Genomic DNA, 26,176 nt, shown 5'->3' on the forward strand with positions numbered 1-26,176 from the left:
AACAAGGACTGGTCGGCTCGGAGTCAGTATAATGTGTCTGAGTGGGGTATTCATGCTTCACTGCGGCATGGTATCTCAGTGGGTTAGCACTATAAAACCAGCTTCAGTCTGGGCTAGTACAAGCAGCCGCACATACACATACACACGCATGCACGTCGTCATATGAGCGAAATACTCTCAAGCACGACGTTAAACCCAATTTCACCTCACCTCACCTGTCCTTGGTGATTGCAGGATGGTAGGAAAGTTAACACATCTGGTGGAAGTGTCTCATTACATTATGTTCATGTTTCGTGACACGCCGTTAAATACAGTATTAATATCGCTTTAATCGATGTAAGTGCTCAAAAGAACGTATCCAGTGTGTTTGACCAAACATGAAAAGAAAACATGATATATGAATGAAGATCTGTTAAATTTCAACAGAGTATTCAATTCTACAGCAAATGTAACTTTCATTTCATACAAAGTTGAAAGTACCGTTTTAAGACACGACGTCGTGGTATCACAGTCTGAACTTTTACACAAATTAACAATGCGGGGTTTCCTGTACAATGTCATCCAATTTTGAATCAGTAGTGAGTGTGACCTGTGTTGAGAGGTCACAGGTGGCGCTGGTAGTCTTCTGATGTGTCGATGCAGTTAGTCCCATAAGTGCTCTACCGAATGCATGTCGGGAGAACATGATGGCCACGGCAAAGCAACGTTTGTCAGTCTTGCTGTATGAAGCCTTGCCTTATCGTGTTGGTAGACAATGCGTGGCTGTTGCTGGACTAACGGCAGCACGCCTCCTTGTCGCAAACCCTCATTCCTGTAATCTTCGAGCATTCAGGTTGTCATGAATAATCACTAGTCTCGTTTTAAGATTGCCGCGATTCGTTTCGTTTGTTCCCAGAAAGGATGGGTCTCTACGTGTGTGACATGGCTCAGTATGGTTTCATCACTTCATTTTTATATTTGGAAATTTGTATGTAATATAGTTTTCGCTGTATAGTTTCATTTGAGCACTAGTCTATATTTATAACGTTCTTTTAATATAAAACAAAAGATAACGGCTCAATACGATTTACATAATTTACAATTTATTAACATTATATCCATATCGTAGTACAAATATATTTTGACATTCGTTCACATAAAGACAAGCTATCACATCAACCACTGTAGTTCATTCGAACTGTTCAGGACACCGTCCACATTGGTTGGCCAAGGCATGTTTTAAGACATCATCAAATAGTAACAGAAAGTGATTGTCGCATATGTTACATCAGTAGTGCATAAAAACATACACATTCTAGATGACATTTTGGTTACACATGGTTATGCTAAGGTTTCACTATGGTCCCGGCGGCCACATCAGCCCCGTTTCCCCGAAACGTTCTGTGCCGTGGGAATTAGGCAATTGTTTTCCACCAAAGTCAAGTTGTGTTCGGTCCAAGTTCACTCATGGTCAATCACGGAATCCGTAATGGGCCGTTTTGATCAGCTGGCTGCTGAGTCCTGGAAGCTCAAAGACGCACTACGGTTCGTCCTGCAGTCCACTACGGATGCCATTACGTTTCCTCCCGGCCTCACGTTTTGACACGTTTTGTGCGTTCTGTCAAGACTTTCCACGGATGAAACAGGGACGCCGGCCAGGTTTGGAGCACGTTTGTGCACACGGTATGAAAAATAACGTCTCCCAAGCAATAGCAGCCATAGTATCCCCAAAGACAAGAGCAGCATGAACCCCCAAAATGAAGAAGATTTTGTGTTTGTATGTTTGCTGGGGGCATACATCGAATCCTTGCGTCAGCAAGAAGGCCAGCATCAGCTGAAGAGAGGGAATGCCAGAGAACGCAACGTGCCGTATCTCGCCGGCCCTGTAAACCGTCACACGCCTGGATGCGTCGTGATAGAACGGGACGAATCGGCTACCATACAATCAAGCTTGCCGTGAGAACCGGGTCAAAACGGGCAGCAAGGGTGAAACAACCGTGACAAAACGCAAGACAATGTGGCCGAACGTGACAAAACTTGAAAGGACCGTGAGATGCCGGGGAATACATATGCCTCCCGTCCCACTACGGAGCCACTACGGACCGTCTACTAGTTTTGTTACGGCCTACGTGCTGTCACGTTTTGTTGCGTTCTCCCCGTTTTATTACGGCCTACTAGGTTTCCTTTTAGAACCGTGACTGCCGTGAAAAATGTTTGAACAGTTTAAAATTCTGGCACGGCATCCATGGCAATCATGGACTGTCACGTTTGCTCATCCAGTCCCCCTACGTTGTCTCACGCCCATCCGGTTTTTTCCCCGTTTCATGACGTTTCGGCGAAACGCGGCTACAGTGGCCGACGGGAACTTGCAATCCCCAGCATTACTCATATCATACATTATCATGAAATTTTGATTTTTCAAACATCCATTTTTGATTGATACGTCCATCGCACGTCGCCATGTGGACCGACGAGTTGTCCCCAACTGTTAAACATTTGTCAAACGTCTTCAGGTACAGGTTGCTATCCTGAAAGTAGACAATATCAACATTATCTGATGGTTTAAAATGGCGTGTAGGGAACAGCCTCTTCTTCTTGGTGGTCTTAGAGGCGTTTAATAGTTCTAGAGCCTCATTTTTATATTTCAATAATTAAAAAATATATTTAGATGCAGTGTACTGTGCGCCTGGATGCACAGTACAGATTCTCTTGAGAGGTATAATAATTTCTTCTGTGCAAAATGTAAAGTGATGAAGTTCATCTGTGAAACTTAGTCAAGCACCGAAAAGCAATTGACATTATAGTGACGTCACACATGTAGTTATCGAATACTCGATTGTTCTATTACATAAGGCTCACATTATTCAATTTCCGAATTAAAACAAACGTTATTTAAGACGGTATATTCAACCTGTAGGAACTCATGTTCGATAAACGATTTGAGTCGTATATCTATCAGTACAAGAAATTATCTGGTGTATAAAATGTGTAAACGTTTCAGCACAAAGATAATCGAATATAAAGAGAGTTTTTACGAATGAACGTTTCACTACTGACAAAATTTAGCTACGCACAACTCACAGAAACCTACGTGGTGGGGGTTCACAGAGCTCACAAAGGTCAAACCATCCCCATTTAACCCAGTTGATGTGCTGGACAAACGTCGCCACAGAAGATAGTAGTCACGAAACGTCACCACATTCATGCGTACCTCCGTGTATGTCCATATGTGCAGTTTGCTCGTGTAACACTCGTGATGAATCAGCTGCCCTTCCATCACACACAGTATCTGTAGATTGGAATCTTGTAAAACCCCCGACGGCAGCAGCCTCCAGTACTGAAGCACAACATCGTACAAGGATGCATGAGACAAGATGACACAACACCATAAGCTAAGACTGCTTAAAATTGGGCGGTGGGGAAGCTAACTAGTTAAAGCGTTCGCTCGTTACGCTGATTGACCACATGGGTAGAATGTGTGAAGCCCGCTCCTCGTGTCTCCCGCCGTGATATTACTGGAAGATTGGTAAAGTGGCGTAAAATCACACTCACTCACTCACTCACTCACACACTCACTTAAAGAGTTCGGAAATAAAGATGCAGCTATGATGTCACTCTTTAGTATACACTCTGGATTATCTATTTACAAAATTACATTTTTCTTACCTTCAATCTGTAAAGCACATATTAGGCTAATGCGCTAATTCCAAGGACGTGCATTATGAATGTGAGTGAGTAAGTATGATTTTACGGCTCTTTTAGCAACACGCCAACAACTACGGGGACAGGTCGTCAGGTAAACTTAAATATCGATTATTAGTCAAGTTGTGACTGGCCACATATTGCTTCAGACACTAATGTACTGAAAGATCCCAAACCCAAGCTAGCAAACACTACCTAGCACTAGCATGCACATGTAAATTGTGGCCAGGCACACACACGCACACACGCACGCACGCACATACAAAGATTTTTTTCCAACCAATCAAATTGTTTTCGCCTGCGTGTCGTGAACACCCTCCATCCCACCCCCCGACACACACATACATACATAAGCACGCACGCACGCACGCACGCACGCACGCACGCACACTCTCACTCACTCACTCAGAGTCAGGCTTACCTCACTACGGGATTAATTTGTTACTATTGTGTATAACAGCGCAGGACGATGTCGCCGATTTGTCTATGGTTTAATTATGAAACAATGGTCCTGTGTATTTCGAACTGATAATTCACTTTAATACTTTTCCAGACACACTGCGAATGGTTGTGTGGAACATGCTTATTCAGCTCCTGCAACCCTGTACATGCCGCTGCTGAGAAATGCATCCAACAGTCCCTACCTTGGTTCTAACAGGGCTCTCACATGAGCAGAGGCTGGGGGTTCTGTTGCTGGCAGCACTCAGGCACATGGTCGGACTGGAATAGCTTCGAACCTGTAAACCAGTGTCACTATGTATCTACTGTAAGGCTACCGTGTATGTGTTATCTAATTTAACTGACGCAATTTCAAATATGTTTCCAAATATTGTCCAATACCACATAGTTAAAAGCGAGGCAATTGCTGCGTGAATAAATGTTGAGGGATAAAACGTCGTTATATAGTACATTGTAAATTACCCCCATTTTACGGCCTTTGGTGAAAATACGTCAGGCCGTCATTGGGTATTGAATAGAAACAGCTATGTTGTAATTCCCTCAGTGTAGCCGTTGATCATTTATTGAATAAAAATATCGTTTAAATCTGTATGTGAATATTTCCTTGAAGTTTCCTTTTTAACCCTTTGAGTGATTTTAGTGGGAAGAATGTCAGTTGATTGCTAGGAATTCAGGCTGGTCAGTATATTGGGATTGGGACACCTACCCAGACTGTGTAAACATATCAGCATCCAAACATTAACTCAATATAGTTCATCTGATCAAGGGTCCCCGAAACGTCGATACCAAGAATAATGTATATATCTATAGCAAAATGTCATTATACTACTCAAAACAAGTTAAGGGTCAAAACTTTTAATGGCCTTAACTACAAATATAAATAACAGTAAAATGTAGCGATCATATAACAACTCGAGCCAACATTTCATGATAACCATAACGGGAGACAAAAACAGCAGGAATGTCAGTGATTGCTGATCAATAAGGTCAAAGTGACCTACTGTCAGAAGTGAAAATTCAAATGCCAACATTGGACTAATAACGGATGTAACCACCTCGAGCAGTAAGACAAGCAGTACACCTCTGTCTCATACTGTTCACCAGACGTTGGAAGAAGGCTTAGGGTATTGTCTGCCATTCTGCAATGAGATACTGGGCCAGTTCTGTACGGTTGTTTGGAGGGCCGTGGTTGTTACGAAGCCGACGTCCTTGCTCGTCCCAAGCATGTTCCATAGGGAATAAATCTGCTGAATATGCCGGGCATTCCATGTGTTGAACATTGTGCTGTCTACGGAAGTCCGTCACAACACGGGCACGGTGTGGTCGGGCATTGCCACCTTCGAATATGGATCCGAAGCCGGTACATTGTAAACATTGCAAAACTGATAAACTGGGTCTGATAATCTCCCGTAGATTATCCGGTCAGGGTACCATTAATGACATAGAGAGGTGTCCTTTGATGAAAGGAAAACGCACCCCAAACCATGACACCCCCGCCTCCAAATGGCAAACGTTGGTTGACGTTAACGTCAGCAAACCTCCCTCCTGGACGCCGATACACACAAGTTCTACCATCATTGAACTGTAGAGTAAACCTAGACTCGTCGGAGAAAAGAACCGATGCCCACTGGAGCACGTTGCCAACGAACATGGCGTCTACACCAGTCATGTCTTGCCGTCGTGTGTCGCTGAAGGAGCAGTGGTTGTACTGCTGGTCACCGTGCCCGAAGATTGTTCCTCGTCAGTCGGTTCCTGACAGTCTGATCAGATACCAGGGTACTTGTGGCAGTTCTCAGTTGGTCACGGAATTGACTTGCAGCTACTGTGCGTTGTGGGAGAGCCATATTTGTCAGGTATTGGTCTTCTCTAGGAGTTGTTGATGGAGGCCTGCCAGAACGTGGTCGATTATTCAGCGTTCCAGTGACACGAAACCGGTGCCATAACCTTCCAATGACACTCTGACTCACATTTAGTCTCTGAGCCACACTGCGTTGAGGTTCGCCATCTTGAAGCCACGCAAGAGCTCTTCCTCTGTCTGTCATGCTCAGTTGACGTCTTGCCATTGTTGAATTTCAAGTGACAATAACAATGTGACAATCACAAGTTTTATAGGGAAAATAAGCATGCACAGCACTAATCCCACGAAGAACACGTGCACATGTTGTTCATGATGAAACATCATCTTTTACAGGCACAGTGGTGGCGCTTCTGTGAAGCACTCGATGTTTCAATTTGTTCATTTTTTAACACCCTGCCACATGATGACTATTGGCACCACGGTTATCTGCAGCCTTTATCCAGGTTCTGCAATGGTTTTGAATAAACTGCCACACACGGAAGTAAAATTTTATTTATACATAATGCAACCAGCCTCATCAATAACATTACAAGATGACATCGCATGACCCTTAACTTGTTTTGAGTAGTATATATTATGTTTCATTATATGTAATACCTTCAGCTTCCACGCCAGTGTTGGAACACTCACCTCTCCGGAATTGAGAACTGTCAAGATGCGACATTCGGGGTAAATATTTTCTATATACCAGCGGAAGTCATGGCATTGAAGACTGTCCCGCAGTTTCTTCCGGTCTGTCACGTCACCAAACCTGCTGCCCTAACACAAACAGTATGTAATTCGTATCTTATTCCAGATATGTTTGTAAATGGAAAGTGCTTGCATTGCTTAAACAACAGAGAGAGCAACGAAAGGATATTGGTGATATGTCACAGCGACAACAACCTTCCGAATCTGTCAAGAGATGTTTACTTACCCGCATCAAGGAAGTCTGTTCATAGAACAAGTACTTGTACTCGTCGAGCCATACTTCCGCTACCCTCATAGAGTTGGTCACAACAGGCTTTCCGGGTCCTTCCCATCTCACGGGATTTCTCATGCGGAACACGTGACCCACGTGGGAACACGGGAGTATCTCAAGGGTTCCGTTGCACATCCATACCTGAAATATATACAGGAATATTAATACAACCAGTTGAATTATCTCTGTATGTGTCATAACAAAAGGTGACTCTTAATGATGTCAGTGTTTCATCTGCGTTATAGTTGTTTCCCCACTTCCTTACAGTGTAGATGAAATCCCATGTACAGTTCTTACAATTCGGTACAATTACCTTGCCTTTGCATGTACCAACAGTGGGTAGGAACGATCACCCTTTACAAACAGTTGCTACGTTCAGTATTTGACAGTAAATCACAAACACATACACAAGAAATACTCGGCTTATAAGTCGGCTCATGGCGGATTTTTTTCATGAATATTAAATGCATTTTTTAACTGTTATTTAACTGTTTCATTTCCCATTTTTTTCGAAAGTGAGTTTCCAAATAGGTTATTCTCGAGGAAGGTTCGACTTCGAAAAATGAGAGCGAGTTTACACCTATATTTGCTCCATAGCATCCATGTAATAAAGACGAGGACGCCCCTAATAGGACCGACAGTGAAATCTGATGATGAAAGAACATCGAAACAACACTTTACGATTCCGATTATATCATGTTGATGTAGTAGGCTAGAGTGATTTCACCAGGACTGGTGTTAGCGGACACAAGAGTGTATCCTGCCTAAATGTTGTTCTCATTTTTTTCACAAAAAGAAATGTACGTTTCAAACATCTGAATGCGTCGTTGCAAACGGATTATCGCCGGATTCTGAAGTGGTGATATGCGGAGCCAGTAACAATGAAATCTTATCCCGCTTCGAGGAAATACAAATGTTGCACATAACCTAAAGGCATTCAATGTAATTTACAACGTACTTTGAAAGACAGTTCCATGTTCTCACCGCCCCAGTACAAGAGTCCCGGATCATACGTTCCAAGTGTTGTGAACCACTGCTTGTCTATAGCAAACAACCCACCGGGCATTGTGGGAGATCTGCAAACCCAAAAAGTGTGCATATCCAACACCTGTGAGCATGTAATCACAATACTGGCACTTTCTTAGAATACGTTACGGTTGGACAGATGAATTCAGCTAGTATTTCCAATGCATCAAAATGCATACAAAATACGATCTCAAACCTTGCATTCCACGATTATGTGCAATCGTATTTTGGAAGAATACATTGCATTAAACACGTGGAAAGGGATACACCAGGCACACATGAAACTAAACTCAGAATAAGTACGGTGGATATTACAGAAAGGACAAAGGTCATGTTCCTCCTCAAGGAATTACACTGAAGCAAAATGCTCACTCGTACACAGTGAGCTTAGAATGTTGAGGAATTGACGTCGTAAAGCCCATTAGCGTTGCAACAACTTGTGTATTCATCTTCAGCTCTATGAGTATTTAGCGTAAACCAGCAGAAACATCTCTCATTGAAACAAAAAGGTTTATTATTGTGACATAATCACTGAATGCAATACAGCTCACAAACGGTTCACGCAAACGCAAATCGGGTGAAACGTTCCTGCTTGCCTGCCCACACGTCAATCTACTTCTTCGTGACTATGATTTCTACGACTGGAGACAACAGTTTCTGCCGCATGGCCGGACGCCACTATAAAGGAATCTTTGATGGAGTCCCGTATGTTACAAGAGGAGCAATGTGAGGGCAGTGCTGACGAATGTTGACTTGTACAAAGCGACCAGGCGAATTATAGACCAGTGTCTGACTTCACATTCATGCTCAAAACCTTCGTAAAATCGCCCCCAACGTCATCTTGCAATTTGCAAAATCCATAAGCGTTCAGTCAGCTTAAGAAATAGGTCACTCTACAGGGACAGTACTTCCATGGATTCACCCTGAGACTGCATAGGCACAGGGCAACAAGAGCTCCGTTGCACTAATGCTTCTTGACCACCGCTGCCTTTCAACTGACCTACCAAGACATACTGATCCTTCGCCTTCGATACAGCTATAGAGTATCAGGCAATGTTCCCTCTTGGTTCCAGTCCTACATGTGCAGTTCTTGAGAGGCATTTAGAAGTTGGACTAACATGAATATGTGACACGTTTTGACGGATAACAACTTGCTTCTATTCTTCACACGAAGCCTCAGAGATAATTCCTACTCCTCCATCAGGTGCGGAATTAGACTCTGAAACGTCGTTATGCACAAACACGTTTCATATATTTCATATGGAGACAAACTCGATACATTGCAAAAGGATCAGCATCTTCAACTTTGGCTTAGCACAAGGATCCGACCTCGGGCCAGTCATGTACTGCCAATGCTCTACGCCCATGTGTGAAATATATCGCCATTGTGATCTATCAAACATTGTCAATGCAGATGATAAACACATTTACAAAGTTATACCGTGCAATAAATCGGGGATAGTCAGAATCAGCATGTCTAACTGATATTACCGACTGGAGAAGTGCCAACATGCTGAAATTACATTACTACGGTGTAGTGGCAAGTTGTATTTGATCACTTTGCCTCGGATCGATCACATAATGTCAGCTGGATGCGGAAAAAATATGATGTAATAAAGCCCCGAGTTGTCTCCGCGTTGGTGAAATTTAGCAAAAATGGTTTTGTGTTTAAGTAATATCGTAATTTAAGCAAAGTTCGAATGAACTATGGTATACCAGGCACGCGTATATAACGAAAATACAACAAGGCTACCTCCTACCTGATGGGGTCAGCAGGTGACTTCAGCTTGCTCTTCCTCTCGTTGCTGAGGTTCCCCCAGTTGAACTGCAGCATCTTCCACCTGAACACTCCAAACTGTTCTGTCTTTCCAGACTTGCCTGTACCAAAGCTCTTAGAACTGATTACGTCAATGTTTGGAAAGGGAACGTTCCTTGGGTTCTCCCGGATACGGTTTAGTAGTGGTTCCAACCAGCCTAGAAATACATGTTAAAATCTATGTTTTATCTGCGGGTGCTTCACACAACTGTCTGTGACTGTTCATTTCCTTGCACAATAGAGTTCCAGGTCCTGATCCACAAAGCTTTCGTAACATTAGGACCTGTCGTAACTCTATAGTTCATCATAGGATTACGCTACGAACGTTTTGCGGATAGGAGCCCTGTTTCGTGTCAACGTTGATGGTCATCTATATTTGTCACGCGAGTGATATGGGCCATGAACAACTCCGGATTGCTGATATTGGAGTCAGGAATAGCGTGGACATGAGCAAGGTGAAAAAATTCAAAGCGCCAGTAAAGCTTTCAGAACATTTAATGGTAGACATGATAATGGACATTGCCACATCTGGAGCATCCAATGCGCCTCCCTATTTTGAATTTACCAGTACATTTCACGTGAACAGTTGACGGGTACCATCGGTTTAGTGGGGTACGCTCATCATTTGATACTGATTTATACACACATGTCATGTTATAGTCGGTACTCTGGAATGGACTCTTTAAGCAGGTCTTTGAAATTGATATAGGAAGGGTGTTGTGTGTTATAAGGGTTGCTTCCTTACTGATATAAACTGAATAGCATTGCAAGCAAATACTATCTATTTTCGTTCATAATGTCAAATTTTACCACCATAACTATCAACCATAATTTACTTCTGATCGAGTTCGCGGACAAGTGATATGGATATGCCGTTGTTCCTTGTGGTCAATGCCATTATGATTAATGATCATAATATATCATGGTGTTAATCACTTGATTGTCTGGACCAGACTCGATTATTTACAGACTGCGTCTAAAAGCGCTAATACCGCTTAATGCAGCGTCAAACAAACACATACGCATGATATAGTCATACGTGTACCATACAATAAACTTTCTTTCGGATCAGGAATGGGGTATATCTTCTTGACATTTTCTATACTAAAGTTTAAATGAGACGAACTAGTTAATGAAGCCTGCATTTTGTCAGGTTGGTATTGAATATAACATCCTTTAAATAAAGATTGACAACGTTAACGAAGGACAAGCACACACCCATCGCCAGTGAGATACTTTAACTGTCATTATAGCAATGCTGGCAAGATTATTAAGCTTGCCCCCCTGGCTCAACCTCGACGTGAAATTAATTACCTGGGAAACACTCGATATGGGAGTCTAGGAACACCAGTGTTGGACCAACAGCCACTTCGTATCCGGTCAGCCTCGCTCTGATTAGACCCTGGTGCTTCCTGTGTCTCAGAATCTTCACCTTCTCCAGTTTGGACATGTAGTTTCTTAAAGGTGTTTTCAGATAGTCTGCATAGCGTCAAAGATCGGTGTTTGATTTAAACAGGTTTACTTACTACGGTTAGCTTCATATCTTTTCTGCTCAAAAGACAAGTATCTCGTTCGACTTTTAAGGATCTACATGTATTTTGTGTTAAAAATCTGTTGAGCATTCCTTGAGCCCATGACTATTGTATCACAGGACTTGCGTTTCTGGGATTGTATTCGTAGTCGGTATTAAGGTAAAGACTATCGATATCTTTTGTCTTGTTGTGTGTTGAGAATCAATGTGGTTCACCCAGTAATGTTGAACTGTCGTGACATCTTGCAATCACGAAACCTATACTTCGCCCGAAATGGTATTAAGTGAAGTATGTGATATTTCAGATGTATTAATATTCGTGTTTCGGTCTAAACGAAATTATTGGAAGTGTTTACTGTATGCTATTGTGTGAGTTTAGCCGAACTCAGCAATATTCCAGCCATACGGCGGCGGTCTGTAAATAATCGAATCTTGACCATAAGCAACTATGCAATTGGGATACGATGACATGTGCCAACCAAGTCAGCAAACCCGCCCAACGGTCAAGTTAGTCGCTTCTTACGACAATCATGGGTTACTGAAGATCAATTCTAACCCGGATCTTCACGGGTGAATCTTACAATGAACTACCATATATGTGATGATGAGTAATTGTTATTATATTCGATGGGAGATTAAATACTACGATCAATTTATTCTTATATATACCTTGAGCTAACTTATTTCACAATTAGCTTGTGTAACCTCCGTAAATCATAGGAACTAGTGTATTCTGTCACCTTGAGTGGAGGCATCGTCAACAAGAATTATCTCCCTTATGAGATGTTCCGGGGAGCGGTCAAGGACGCTGTGGACGGATCTGAGGAGAGTGGACCAAGCCTCGTTATGGAAACAGATGATGACACTAGCTGGAGGTAGGTCGGCTGGATACTCACGTGACTTGCATCTGAGGAATGTACGAAATATGTTGACGGGCAGCTGTGTTTGCAATTATTCCAAAGAATTAAACATTAAACTTTCATTTACCTGCTACTGGAATACAGAACATATGTAAAGATACGAACATTAAATGCCATAACACTAATCTTCAATGAACAGTTTTAACTGTTCATTTAAAGGTGGTAAACGGTGGTAAAATGGGATCATTTTGCTTATGAAATAGATATTCTCGTCTGTGTCATTGCGTCCCGTACATGTTGACATAACGCATATGTTCTGATCCCACCGTTTTCGCAGACGATTAATTTCGAAATTTCGATTTGTCCAGTGCAAAACAAACATGCATACTCTTCAAGTCTGTTATCCAGCAGACGTCGGTGTACAGAGATCCGATCGCTCACAAGCTGATTAAATCCATTTCTCTTTATTCCGTCCATATATTGAAGTTCCTCTGATGCTGTGTGCTTGTAATTGAAAGCGATTCCCCATTCACCTGGTGGAAAAATCGGGTATAATAATTATTTAAATGTAATATATAAGTATAAATAATGGCATGCAACATATAGTGCATTGCTTTGACAGTGATCTACCACAGCCACCAAGTTATACCCAAAGTCCTCACCAACAATGATCAGCATCAAAACTTACTTGTACTTTATTTCCAGTCACGCAGTCCAGGCATCTGCCATTTGCTTCAATAAATGACGCAGATAAAATGGTGATAGAAATCAGTGTAAGCATTTTACAAAGAAGAATCTTAGAGCATTAATTTTAAAAAAAGAAGAAGCAGTTACCCCTACGTTTTACCTGGACCATTTCCTGGACTGTACTCCACAAACGGTGGATTTGTTTCTTTACTGTCCTCCTCTCCGTACTCCTCCACGAAATACTCCACTCCGTGTATGCTGTGTTTCAGTTGTTCACTTTGCTCTGTTTCGTTGTCAGGGGGCTCACGCTTCAGGTTATTTCTCACCATCATGTAAACCTCTTCCTGATGACTATTTTGGTTAGCGGCACTTCCACCCTTTTCAGTTTTCAGAGCAAAATACCCAGTGTCATGGAACAAATTATTGACGGCAGCTTGCAGCAGTATGTTCGTTGTATATATGCATACCACCATGAGGCAGACAACTACTGCATGAATTAGCTGCATCTGATGAAGCTTCATCTTAATGATGAAGTGAAGAACAAGGGATGTCATTAGCACACAGTGACACACTGCCGGTCCGCAAGGAAAATCCTGCAGCCAATGCCGTCACTAAATAGTTATTAATACCGATTCAGTAAAAAGTCATCGAACTTTGCGCAGCCGGTGCTTTCCTGTAGGGGCCTTGTCAACATTTTTATCAACACAATTCTTATTTTCAGAGAGCGTTGAAAGATCACCATGCTTATTTCAATGAGCGCTGTACAAGGTTCACATTCCATCTATTACACATATTGGGTTTAACATGCATTATTCCAAACTTTGATGGCATATGTTAATATATCTTTGAGATGGACCCCAGTGAGTTCCAGTGGATGTAGCATGCGCGACAACAACGGCAGCGGAAATATGATGAATATAAATATCTATATATCGACAGTACACGAGCCAGCTTGTAACAATATCATATACACATGGAGTGTGTACTTAGATCATGCAATACATGTAATAGTATCAATGTGCAAGTCAAATGGATTAAGGGCCTAAACAATCACAAATACGGGCTTCATATTAATAAGATATAACACTGAATCGAAGACTCACGCCAGACTGCCAGAAGTAGCCCAGTTCAAAATTAACGATTGTATCAAATGTGTTCAAATTTGATTTGTAATAAGAAGTTACCCTAATCCTAAATGAATGCATGATGTGTTATCTAATGTTTGTCCTATGTGATCACTGTGTTAGGGGCTGAAGTGTTCAGATAGTTAACTCAGGTGGAGGGAAGTCGCTGTTTGGCCATTAATTGAAGCAGTGGTTCGATATGCTGAATTTTCATTGCACAGTAAGATGAACATCTTATATTTTCATGTGAACATACACATGCGTTTCATGCTGTTACACTCTTCTTTTTAATCTATTCTAGTTTAATTAGTCACTTTAGAGAGGTGAAATTCCGGATATTTACGCCTACCTAAAGAATATGTACAAGCCTTTTTAGCCATGTTTTGTTTTCATGTGACGAAGTTCATGATGCAGTTGTATATGTACTATGTTAGTTTCTTCAACAGCTATTGGTGCATGTGCACCAGATCAAAGACTTTAAGCAGAAATCGAACCCTTAAAGGTTCATAAAATGAGTTACATAATTCGTGAAAAAACAACACTGTTTCTAGTTTTATATTTTCATTCATTTCTCTTCGTTGGCCCACTCTCGTGGTGTTTTGTATTCTGGATGAGTAACATATAAGTGCGGATGTACTTATTCAGATCTGTTAGCCTACTGAGTGAGTGAGTGAATATGGTAATACGGAGCTCTCAATGCGATTCTATCACCTTCACAACTGGGGACATCGGATATGACTTTACATATTGTCGCCCTGCCGGGAATAGAACCCGGGTCTTCGGCATGGGGTCTGAAAGAGCTATACTCTTCAATACCCAACCATCCGCACGTTTAATATGAATCCATCGTGCATATAGCTGGTATCGATTTCTTTACAGGTAACACATTTTACAGGCCGGTTGTACTTAACTGTACCGAATTAATTTGACTTAAGAAGGCCGTGGACTCCAAGAAACGTATTACAGCACTGGTGACAGGTAATCGGTAATCGGAAGTTCTTTCAAATGCAGTTCCACAGTCCTGCTAAACTCGTAGCAGCTGATGCATGGACGGGCTTGGCGTCGTTGTAATCATTGACAACTCTGACTTATGTTTCATATTGTTGTATTTTCGTCCTTTGTTTAATACCAGAAAAGACGATTATATTCTTAACAGTACACTACCACTACATATTCTGAGAGTTGTATGAGGTGCAAACCTCCATCGTGTGAGTGAGTGTGGTTTTCCGCCGCTTTTAGCAATTTTCCAGCAATATAACGACGGGGGACACCAGAAATAGGCTTCACACATTGTACCCATGTGGGAATCGAAAAAGGGCCGTCGGCGTGACGAGCGAATGCTTTAATTACTAGGCTTCCCCACTGCCGAGCGAACCTCTTCCGAATGAGGAATGGGATGTATCACGGCAGACCTTACAAGCTCCATACACTGTCTGGTCCACACTCTGTGAACATTCATTCATACTCCAATGTGAAACACAAAAGGTCAACATTGAAGAATGACTGTGAAGGGGCATGTCTGTCTGGTCTTCCGGGAGCCTCCAACACTCACACAATTCTTCAATCAAAGGATAGAAACACATTTTCCTATATTTGGTAACGTTTAACCCATATTTACACTGACAGCCATACAAGCAACTGCATTTTTGCTAAAATAACCGTTTCCCCAAACGAGAGGTCACTTACTTCACAGTCACATTCGTTGTAGTGTGTTTAGAACATATTTGTCAGAATGATGCCATCATAAAATTTAAAAAAAGGTCGGCTTAAAATGCCTCTGTAATTAAGCTATATTAATAACGTACCGCAATATGTTTACAGCCGGTGCAAGACGTCAAAATGGCCGACCAAAGTAACAGAAGATATCAGAAGTTGACAATACAGTGGAATCTGTCTATTACGGACTGTCCTGCGACTGACATGTTTGTCCGGATTATAACAACAGTCCGGATTAGTCAAGTTTTGTCCGTTACCGTAGACACTGCCATGAATTACTTCCCTTTGTTAATGACAACCAACAACTTGGATATTTCATTTTGCTATTTTATTTATACTCAATACATGTAGTAATATACAACAATACACACATATTTGGCAAACAAAATAAAGATATAATCTATGGCATAAGATAAATAAGTTCACTTTCATTGGAAAAAGTATATTAAATTTGTTTGCTTCTTTTGTAAATCTCCACGTAACACAATGTTTGTAGTCATGTCTTCCAAATTGAGAACACGAGCGACGATATCGGAACCAGTCGAGGATATATGAACCAGTACTCTCTGCATATTGTCTAATGTTTAAACAGAGGTACAGATAAGCTGCGTATATGCGTAAATTGCGCAAATATTTATGTGAAAACTCAATTTCTAAATAAGTATATTGCGTACAAGTACGCTTGAATTTTTGTAAATACACCAAATACACCAAAATGTCAAATCTTAGCTTGCATACTGTAACATTCAGCAAACCTACCAGAATTTAAAGAAAGCAGACCCATGCTCTACAGATGGAGGTTACTGAGGATAGATAGAATAACTGAGGTTATTATGAGGTTCTATTCCAGCACATGATCTTGGCAACTTGCAGTCTTTCTTATATTTTCCCATATTACGGATCAAATATTAATAACACACGCGTAAACAAACATTTAAACTTTATTCTATGTTTAAATTAATGGAAAACGGCAAAATACCCAGTTCATTTTGAGTAAGGTGGGTATGATGTATTTGGTTACTCAAAAAAAAATTATGATACACATTGAGATGAACACAAAGGAGCACATAATTCAATGACCCAAAAACATATCTGTAGCTCTGTTCAACATTTTCAAGACTTTCACATGACACAAATCAGATACAAATTGTTCACCTTCAACTTCTACTTCTTGTACCTCTTCATCCGATACTTCATCAGTGTCAGTGTTTTGAAAGATGATAGCAGATGTTTATTCAATGTACTGTTATTTTAGTCAGCTACATGTAGGTCCGGATTACAAAGCATTGTTCTCATAGAAAGTTATTATCAGGACTGATATTTTCGTCCGCAATCCGTAATCTGGACTCTCTGTCCGGATTATATAGCAAGCTTTAATGATAAATTAAGAACAATTTTGCCAGGACTCAGAGAGTAGTCCGGATTATGGAGAAAACCAGTTTACAGAGAGTCCGGAGCTGTACATTTATGACGATTAGGTATCACTGATCAATTGGCTTTTTATATAACTGGCGATTATAAGGATGTGTCGATAAGTTTCTGAAAGGTAAGTTGTTGAGTGTTTGAGTTATTTGTGCTTCCTTTGTTATCTGAGGTCAGCTGCGTGTGGTGTATTCGGACATGAATGCAGATAGACCTTTGCCAATGTACGCATTAAATGATTAGATAAAAAGCTTCTGGATTATTTGTGATTTGGAATTCCCTTGTCTTTTTCAGGACTGAGTAAGTAGTCCAACCGTGTTCAGTAATTACTGCACGGTCTTTGACTAGCTTCTCGTCCAGTGGAATAGTTCATCTTGGTTTCCTTTGTAGCAAAATTCTCCCTGTTGAACTACGTTCAATCGATCACGTCATAAACTAGATTTAATGTATATTGTTATGCAAACAGTACGTTAAACCGAGAAGTGACAAATTCGGCAGGTGAGAAAAGAGAGTTAGACATACAATGTGCATTTGAAATAGTGTCGTACATGAAGACATAGTCTTGTCAGTTACAATATTACGGATTTACACCATTATTCATAGGACATCTTCTGTCGTAGCTGTAGTACAGGTGTTAACACAAAGATTCCAAGTAGTTGCTCTATGGCGATGCCAGATGTGTTGTATTTATACATACATGTATCTGGACTATGGAAGTGAAATCATGGTCAGTGCGTGTATGTCATGTTACCTTCACATTAGTCATAATGGCCACTGGAATATCGGCTACTGAGAGACCAAATATCGCAATAAATGCGAGTATGTTTCCATGGCTGAAGTCACAGAAAAGTGACAGCGAATTATGGCTAACGGTTATTATTCTTGTATTTCTCGTCCAGGAGTACATTTCACGATAAAATCATTCAACAACCAATACATTAGCTTGTGGTCCTGTGCATAGAGCTCAGGTCACAAATCAGTTGGAGTTGAGCAACGTTGGGTGGGTGACCGTGTACGGCAGCTTGATTCCTGTGAGTTTCTAGGACTTCAGTCCTGCCCCAAAACGAAACACATGTGATGTCACCTAAGGCAAGTGAGTTCATACATGTCTCTGTTCACCCAGCCGAAAATGGATACCCGGTGGGATAAGTCATGTGACTATAACCTTCTTGGGTTACCCGGGGTAATAATGACCTGTCTGTTTGTCTGCGCTTCGTGCATGCATTTGGTGTATGGAATTAAGCGCTATAGAATTACTCATTAGTAATATCATTATATAATAATTAATCTTTTTTCAATTTTGTCTCGTCTTTGATAAACTTTGTCTTTTTTTTAAACAAAGGGCTTGTTTGGTTGTTTAATGAAAAGAATTCAATGTATCTCAGCATCATTTGATGCCTATTAAATGATGATCAGGCAGGGTATTATCAACACATGTTTGTGGAAAAATATTCTTGTGGAGAGAATAATTCGCCAACCCTACTCGCATCCAAAGAAGAGCAAATCTTAGGTCTTGACATTTTATTTTTTACACAAAGTACAATGTAGATGTAAACTTCCGATGAAATATATTCTTATGTCAGAAAATAATTTAAACGAATTCCTGTTAGACGACAAACTGACACAGATGTGAAGTCATATCGGCTTGTTTGCTGTTCTTGCAGATCGTTACAAATTTGAGTTTACTTTCTCATTATCAAACAATATGTCACACAACCATCCAACTCACAAACAATATCATACATACATTGTACATTTCAAACAGTTTTATGTTTTATGAAGCTGAAACTTTGATTTCTCAAATATCCATCTTTGTTTCGCAGTCCCGTCGCACGTTTTCACCCAAACTGTTGAATTTTCACCAGCTGTCAAACATTTGTCTGAGTTTTTCAAGTGAAGGCACCCGTCCTGAAGATCAAACAGTATCGGTTAAATCCTAAATGTGAGAACTGCGCAAAACCCTAAGTTTTGGGTGTATGTACAGACATCCTGATGTCATTATAGACATGCATTTGACATCTGGAGACACATTTAGGAGAATATCTTTTAAGGTTTACTTGGAGTTGAGCACCTTTGAGTGGACATTTGATTGAATTCGAGTGAGTGAGTGAGTTAAAATTTTACGTCACATCGGCATTATTTTAGCCATATCGTGACGACAAATAGTTATGCTGATAATATATATATATATATATATATATATATATATATATATTTAAAGAGCTGAGCATAACAACTAGATTATCACAAATAATATTTAAATTAAAATAAAATTAAAACTAGTTTGAGTTAACGGTAAAATGCTTAATCATTTCCAAACAACACAATATAAAATCAGGCAATATACCGTCAGCAACTGAAGATAGATCACCATGCTAGGGACCATGGGGACTTACATTACTTTTGCCACCTGCATGGACCCTAGCTGGACCTATATCACGCCTTCAGCTGTCGGCGAGTTTTGAGCAATATAAGCACAATGCCCACTGTGCTGCTGTAGGACAGGAAAGGTTCACACCTCCGTGAAGGTCCAGAAGAGCAGGTCATCCATGTTGCAACGGTAATTAGTGATCTTCCCTCCCCTCACACACAGTCTTTGGCTCACAGCGCCTTCTAACACACCACTAGGGTATAACTTCCAATACTGAAACAAACGCACAATCTCGAAATTGAAATATGGTATGAATAGTTTAATATACTACTTTTTCTTTTTTAAAATAAGCTCAAAGCCTGGCATGATCGATAAATAAAAATGTCTTCCTTGTTCGTATTGTATTAGTTGTCCCTTAAGAAAACGTTACGGCTTGTTGTTTAGCTGTTAAGTCAGTTAACCATGCTCACTGGTCTAAAACGCATTATCTCGTTGCGTCCCTTGAGCGTACCACAAACCCCAACGTGTCAATTAACGTGGCTTTAGGTTCTACTACACTAAATCAGAATCACTTGCTCTCTGAGCCAGTGCGTATTTAAACAACTGAAGAGATAGAGACATGTGACAGCTATGACTGGATGAAATAGTGTAAGATGCTTTAAGTTATATTTGTTTTAAAGCACATCCATCCAGTAAATAAAACTGACCACAATTATAAGTATTCAGTGCTGTCAGTTTAATCACCGAGACGTATGCGCATGTGTGTACAGATATTTTCGAGTAGGTGACAGTTGGTGCGGAACTGGGGTTGATGAGTTCAGCTTCCTGTTCTCGGAAAGTTAGCCAGAAATTGTGTTTTTATTGTAGTTGAAAGGCCAGACTGTACCAATGTGTACATGACGATGCAACTGAAATACGGCTCAAAGTAAAGTATTCCAAATTCTCAGTACAGACATTTGAAAAGACAAAGGTACATGGCTGATAAGAAAAACATAGAATACAAAAATATTAAAAAACAGGCATGCAACATGTTATGGAATATGGAGAGCCCTATGTACAAACCTGATCCCGTCCGTTGCCATGACAAGGATGGAAGTTTGTTCCGTCTCTGCTCTTCGCACTCACACACAAAGTTTGGTGGGAAACGCTTCGAATCTGTGGGAGAATGGTCTCAGTTTACTGATCATATATACGTATAATGGGCTATTGTTCAGTACGCGTATACTAAAATGTTTATAAATAACATATATTTTATCAACGGATTGTCAGCATAATGATACAATTAATGTTTAACTACTGCTTCTACTACATTCAATGTAGGTCTCTATTCGGGGATGCATTTGGGAACAAGATTGATCGTCATGTTAGTCTACTTTTAAATCAAATGGAGACGGTTCCTCAACAAATATGTAATTGTTTCAAAAATATGCGAGTGTGTGTCATAATGGGGAATAATTGACGTATTATTAATGTATGATCATCTATGATAAGGGTAAAAATCCAAACCGAGGTATATATATTTGCACCTGAGATGTTTTTGTGTGGTGTTCTGAACCTGTAACATACATATCTACATAATATTCATGTGATTAGAAGTTGTAGCCTGGTTGTTTGCCCCTCTTGAAGAAAGAATGGGTAATTACTAGCAATGGAATTACAACAACATGTTGTCCTGTCCAATGTGGATTTTTGTTTATTGCAGCAATACATACCAGCAATATGGCGGCGATTCGAAATAGACCAGACAATCCTGTGATCAACATTATAAACATCGATCTACGAATTTAGGATACGATGACACATGTGTCAACCATGTCAGCGAGCCTTACCACCCGACCCGGTCAGTCGCCTCTTACCACAAGCGTGGATTACTGAAGGCTCATCTTTTCGGTCTTGCCCACAATGGAAGACGTGATACATACATGTATTACCACATGATCATATTAATGTAAAGAGTGGGTTCGCCACTTAAACAATACTGAAAGTAATGTCGCTACCTCTCCTGCATTCAAGACCTTGACGATAGGACACTCTGGGTATATATGTTCTATATACCACTGAAAGTCGTGACAATTAAGACTTTCCCGTAATTTCTTCCGGTCGGTAACATCACCATAGTCTCTACCCTGCAGGGAAAGCAATACTCCTCATCAGTACAAACATCAGCTAAAGCAAAAGCATAGTATACAGATACAGTTAAAGTCAATAATGTGCCCTGTTCTGCAATTCCTTCTGATGTGAGCAGCGCTGGGCATGATTGGTTAGTTTCTGCTGACGTAAATATCAGTCAAAGATGTTAGAGAAAGCCTGAATTTGCTAACGGCCTATACCTTCTTTCCTCAGAGGAAATCACCGAGAACCCGGCCACTGGGGTATGTGTTGTCTTTCCTTCCGCACCATCGTTTGGAAGTCAGAACACCAGGACGTTTTGACGTCTCATCCACATAACAAGGCATTGTGCAATTATTGCTTAGGACCTGATCTGGAAGTATATTATGATGAATACCTCCCCATGCAATCATGAGTACGATAGGACAATCTACACAGGTGGGCACTCATCAACTCGTCCTGTCAACCCATGTCATCGATTTGTAACTTCACAGTACACAGGAATGCTCCCCACAATTTCATTAGCCTTATACGATGCCAATTACATCATCGGAGCTGTCTGAGATGTCACGTGAGGATGTTACGTCCTGTTGGTCAATGTTCAAATATTCTGTTATCCCTTTAATGAGTACGGATGGATTGTTGAGAGACACGTTTTGGTTCTGACACCCGATTTTCAACCACGTTGACTGGACTAAACCACGTTCTGTACCACGGTTATTTGCGTGGAAGGAACGCTCAATATTCCTGATCTGCTCATGTCAGAAACACTTAAATAATCAAAATGACTGACTTCATATGTTTAAAGGACTTTTTTGAACATTTAACAATTAACAATGTCGACACAAGCAGTAGAAGACACTCAGAAATATGGTAACATGCTTGTTTATCTATAGTTTGTACATCCTGTTTTTGGTCATTACAGGGAGAGAATTCAATGCCTTGCACGTGGAACAGAACGAGACGACGAGTCCGTCATTTGAACATGACGATGTACATCTCAGATTCTATGTGGCTTCAGAGAAAGTATTACCAGTTAATAAAGGAAGCCTCTTGGCCCCTTCAGGAGTAGCATTATACAAAACAAGCATATACATGTATGAAATTCACCTGTGGCACGACATTCCCCTCATAAAACAGATGCTTGTAATCATCAAGCCAGACTTCTGCCACCCGCATGGCGTTTGTGAAAACAGGGAGACCACCAGGCTTCCATTTCACAGGATTCACCCAGCGATACACGTGACCCACGTGAGAACAAGGAAGTGTTTCCAGGGTCCCATTACACATCCATATCTGAAAATAATTAAAACGATTGATTGTCTTATTATTTAGTATAACACTCCATCATGACAGGAACGATTGGTTGGTTGGTTTGTTGTTTAACGCCGCACTCACCAATATTCCAGCTACATGACGGCAGTCTGTAAATGATCGAATCTGCACCAGACTATCCAGTGATCAGTGCCATGAGCATCGATCTACGCAATAGGGATAGATGACATGTGTCAACTAAGTCAGCAAGTCTGACCACCCGATCCCCTTACGACAAGCAAGGGTTCCTGAAGGCACAGTAATATATCCTAATTCTAAACCAGGTCTTCACGGGTCTCAGGTATCATACCTGGTCAGTTGCTTAAATTATAGCAGCAGAGATAACATATGCCATATTAAGATCTATCACTTTTGATTACATGCTACTGGCTACCGAACAGTTATCGCCATATTTTAGCGGTATTTACAAAATTACTCCGTCGTTCATTAAATTAATGAATCAGAATTAATTATGATACTTAATTAGCTATTCACCGATGTGTCCAGCCCGTTCACTGCCGCCGATCATGTTTTTATATAATGCGGCGGAAGGGAATCATGGCGGTATAAATAGATGTTTTCTCACAACTAACTGTAACAGTTATCGCCATTCGGAATTTCTCATGTCATTTGTGGAATAATATATATTTATATCATACAGTAATTAAGAAATACAGTTCGCTCTACCACCATGTATAGTGTAATAATACACACTTTCGCCCTGAACTATAATAGTTAAAGTACCAGGACGCTTGCGTCCGAGTGCTTTAACGTTATAATAGTTTTAACATGTCAAATTTAATACTTTCTAAGGATAATTACGAATAATTTAAGGCAGAAAACAAACGACGGTGTCGGTGACCTAAATTAAGAATCCTCGCACAGGGCTAACTGGCGCGCTGTTCTATTGATGTGTCTATCCCCCTACGTTAAGACGAACGTTACCAGAAAAAAACTAAATGATAACAGTTTGATGACGGTTTACGTTCGGAATAAATATCTTCTCTGAATTTTTTAAATTACATCTGTGATTAACGTAAACCATACGGGGCAATATGAATGTCGCATTTCTACTACCAACGTAAGTTTAGATCAGTACATCCGGATGAAGCGAAGTAGTCAAGCGACATTCCACGATTGCATTGTGGGAATGTAAACATTGCGAACGTTACCGTGTCGCTGAAAACTTGTGAGTCGAATTGAGACATTTTAACCGTCGCAAAACGTTAGCTGCGTGAAGCAACTGCAAACCAAGAAGCGGGATGCATCGGAGTAGTTTACTGTAGGAGGCCGTACAAGGCGATAACAACTGACATGCATCGCGACGTCGCTTACATTGTGACGTAATGTAAAATGGTTCGACTACGAGGGAGCACACTAGAATGGCGCAGTGACGGGATAACGTCATTCAATTGTTACGTCATCAAAAAACTATACCTTTATTGTCTGATAATGTTTGTTTTTTTCGATTGTTCTAACCGCTAGGCATCTCAGAACATAGAATAATTGATTGTGTGACTATTTGAGTGTTTCTTTTACAGTACATTGATAGGAAATGACACAATTAATGATGTCGTGTGACATCCCCCCAACTAAGTGAAAATAAATTTATGGGGTTCATAACTTTATCTTTAATTTTCTTTTATGTTACTTACCATTAAGAGTTATTTTTTCTGTCCTTCATTGTTAATACCAAATACCGTGGGGAAAAATACCTGAATTGTATCTGACCGGAACTGCGCACGAGTGATAGAGATGTATTGTTGATAACTGTTACGCGGCGATAACTGTTCGCTAGCCAGTACGGTATAGACGGACTCACATTAACATCATGTTTTGTTTGTATGATTCTCTGGAAACGAGAGTCTACCTTACAATGAAAGAGACATTAAATAGAAGAAAAACTTGCGGCTTTTTTTAAACACTTATTGTGTACTAAGTAATGGCATTTTACATCTTATGCCTATGCTATCATAATGTGATTTACGCACTGAAGAACTTATAACACAAAATGAACTCTTGACCGTCCTTGTCATTATTAAATGATCAGTATGTTGAGGTCTTCAACTAAGTGTCGAAATACAGAATTTTGCTCTTTACATATTTCACTAAAACTGTTCACTCTGAACTTCTGATATTGTTCATATCGCGTTCGCTGATGTAAAGGGTTTGGAAACAAAAACGTACTTTAAAAGACAGTTCCATGTTCTCACTGCCCCAGAAAACCAGTCCAGGGTCATACGTTCCAAGAGTTGTGAACCATTGTTTATTTATAGCAAACAACCCACCGGGCATTGTAGGGGATCTGCAAGAAGACAGAAAATTTCATAACATATCACATCATATCAGTGATTTGCCGCCAAAATGGATGCCATCTGTTCTGTTTGAATGCAATTTTCATGTGATCTTCATAATTCACTCAAGGGAGCCGGTTCAAATTTTAACGCCACTAAGCCGCGAATATGATATCAAGCTATCGTCATTTGTACAGTCGATCATCTAGACTGTTTTCACAGAATTAATTATATAAGACCTGGACCACAAAAGGCGTCCTTTCAGATGACCAATTTGATTTCTTTTGGAAGTGTCAAAAGCAGTTATCACCGGTGTTTCATTGTTTGTTGTGTAACGACGCCTCAGCACGGCGGTCTGTAAATGATCGAATCGGCACTCATATGCCACGATCTACGCAACTGACATACTACCAAGTCAAGGAGCCTGAGCACTTGATCGCATTAGTCGCCTTACACCACAAACATTGATCAGCTCTAACCCGGCTCCGTCACTATATGGCTGAAATATTGCGAAGGTGACGTTAATTTTAACGCACTCACTCACTCACTCTAACCCAGATCTTCACTAGTTCCGCCGATGTAGCAGGGTAGGCTGGTTTGTTATCATCTCTACTTTACTCTTAAAGACTTTCTTGTGATATAGTTGGAACAGTTCCCGGTAATATGATTTCAGGATAGTTCCTATGATTCTGAAATTGATTTTGTCGCATCGATGACCGCAGCTGGTACACACTTTCCTACCTCTATATGTGTACAACCATTTAAACTGCTTGTCGACTTGTCGATAATGGTGTATGAACATCACCAGCTGTGGAATGATGTGCCATAGCTGTCAGTGCTGCTTCCCTTCCGTAGGGAGAAGGGAACTGCAGTCAACATATATGGAGCAGAAAGGTTTCTTATGATCAGGGTAAGGCTTGTGTCTCTAATAGTGGACATTTAGCAAA

At 40.6% G+C, this 26,176-nt stretch overlaps 3 protein-coding genes across 3 annotated transcripts in view; all 3 read right to left on the reverse strand.

Annotated features, from left to right (window-relative positions):
• Positions 1-26,176, reverse strand: part of LOC124260225 (polypeptide N-acetylgalactosaminyltransferase 5-like) — a 142,881-nt gene that overhangs the window by 15,294 nt on the left and 101,411 nt on the right. The gene's annotated exons all lie outside the window — the stretch shown is intronic.
• LOC124260224 (polypeptide N-acetylgalactosaminyltransferase 5-like) lies at positions 1,064-13,723 on the reverse strand. The gene is made up of 11 exons (XM_046694483.1): positions 13,040-13,723; positions 12,581-12,725; positions 12,073-12,239; positions 11,116-11,280; positions 9,746-9,959; positions 7,918-8,035; positions 6,915-7,100; positions 6,629-6,757; positions 4,326-4,418; positions 3,191-3,316; positions 1,064-2,507 (listed from the first exon to the last, which is right to left on the reverse strand). The coding sequence occupies exons 1-11, from the start codon at positions 13,431-13,433 to the stop codon at positions 2,370-2,372; spliced, it is 1,875 nt and encodes a 624-aa protein (XP_046550439.1). The 5' UTR covers positions 13,434-13,723; the 3' UTR covers positions 1,064-2,369.
• The window catches only part of LOC124260223 (polypeptide N-acetylgalactosaminyltransferase 1-like), an 86,910-nt gene continuing 79,363 nt past the window's right edge, over positions 18,630-26,176 (reverse strand). The window contains exons 6-11 of the mRNA XM_046694482.1: positions 25,123-25,240; positions 22,732-22,917; positions 21,510-21,638; positions 20,575-20,667; positions 19,660-19,785; positions 18,630-19,049 (exon numbers count right to left, since the gene is read on the reverse strand). Coding sequence (XP_046550438.1) covers positions 18,909-19,049; positions 19,660-19,785; positions 20,575-20,667; positions 21,510-21,638; positions 22,732-22,917; positions 25,123-25,240 — 793 coding nt within the window. The 3' untranslated portion in view covers positions 18,630-18,908. The remainder of the gene's footprint in view (positions 19,050-19,659; positions 19,786-20,574; positions 20,668-21,509; positions 21,639-22,731; positions 22,918-25,122; positions 25,241-26,176) is intronic.

Source organism: Haliotis rubra, unplaced genomic scaffold, assembly GCF_003918875.1.
Source record: "Haliotis rubra isolate DU_JTF1 unplaced genomic scaffold, ASM391887v1 Scf756, whole genome shotgun sequence".
Classification (NCBI taxonomy): domain Eukaryota; kingdom Metazoa; phylum Mollusca; class Gastropoda; order Lepetellida; family Haliotidae; genus Haliotis; species Haliotis rubra.

Excerpts from the sequence above, each read along its gene's own strand:
- LOC124260224 (XM_046694483.1), bottom strand. The coding sequence starts at position 13,433 with ATGACATCCCTTGTTCTTCACTTCATCATTAAGATGAAGCTTCATCAG. Across the intron at positions 4,419-6,628 it reads CAGTTCTCAATTCCGGAGAG|GTTCGAAGCTATTCCAGTCC; the intron begins GTGAGTGTTCCA and ends ACTGGTTTACAG. Across the intron at positions 3,317-4,325 it reads AGAGCCCTGTTAGAACCAAG|TACTGGAGGCTGCTGCCGTC; the intron begins GTAGGGACTGTT and ends GTTGTGCTTCAG.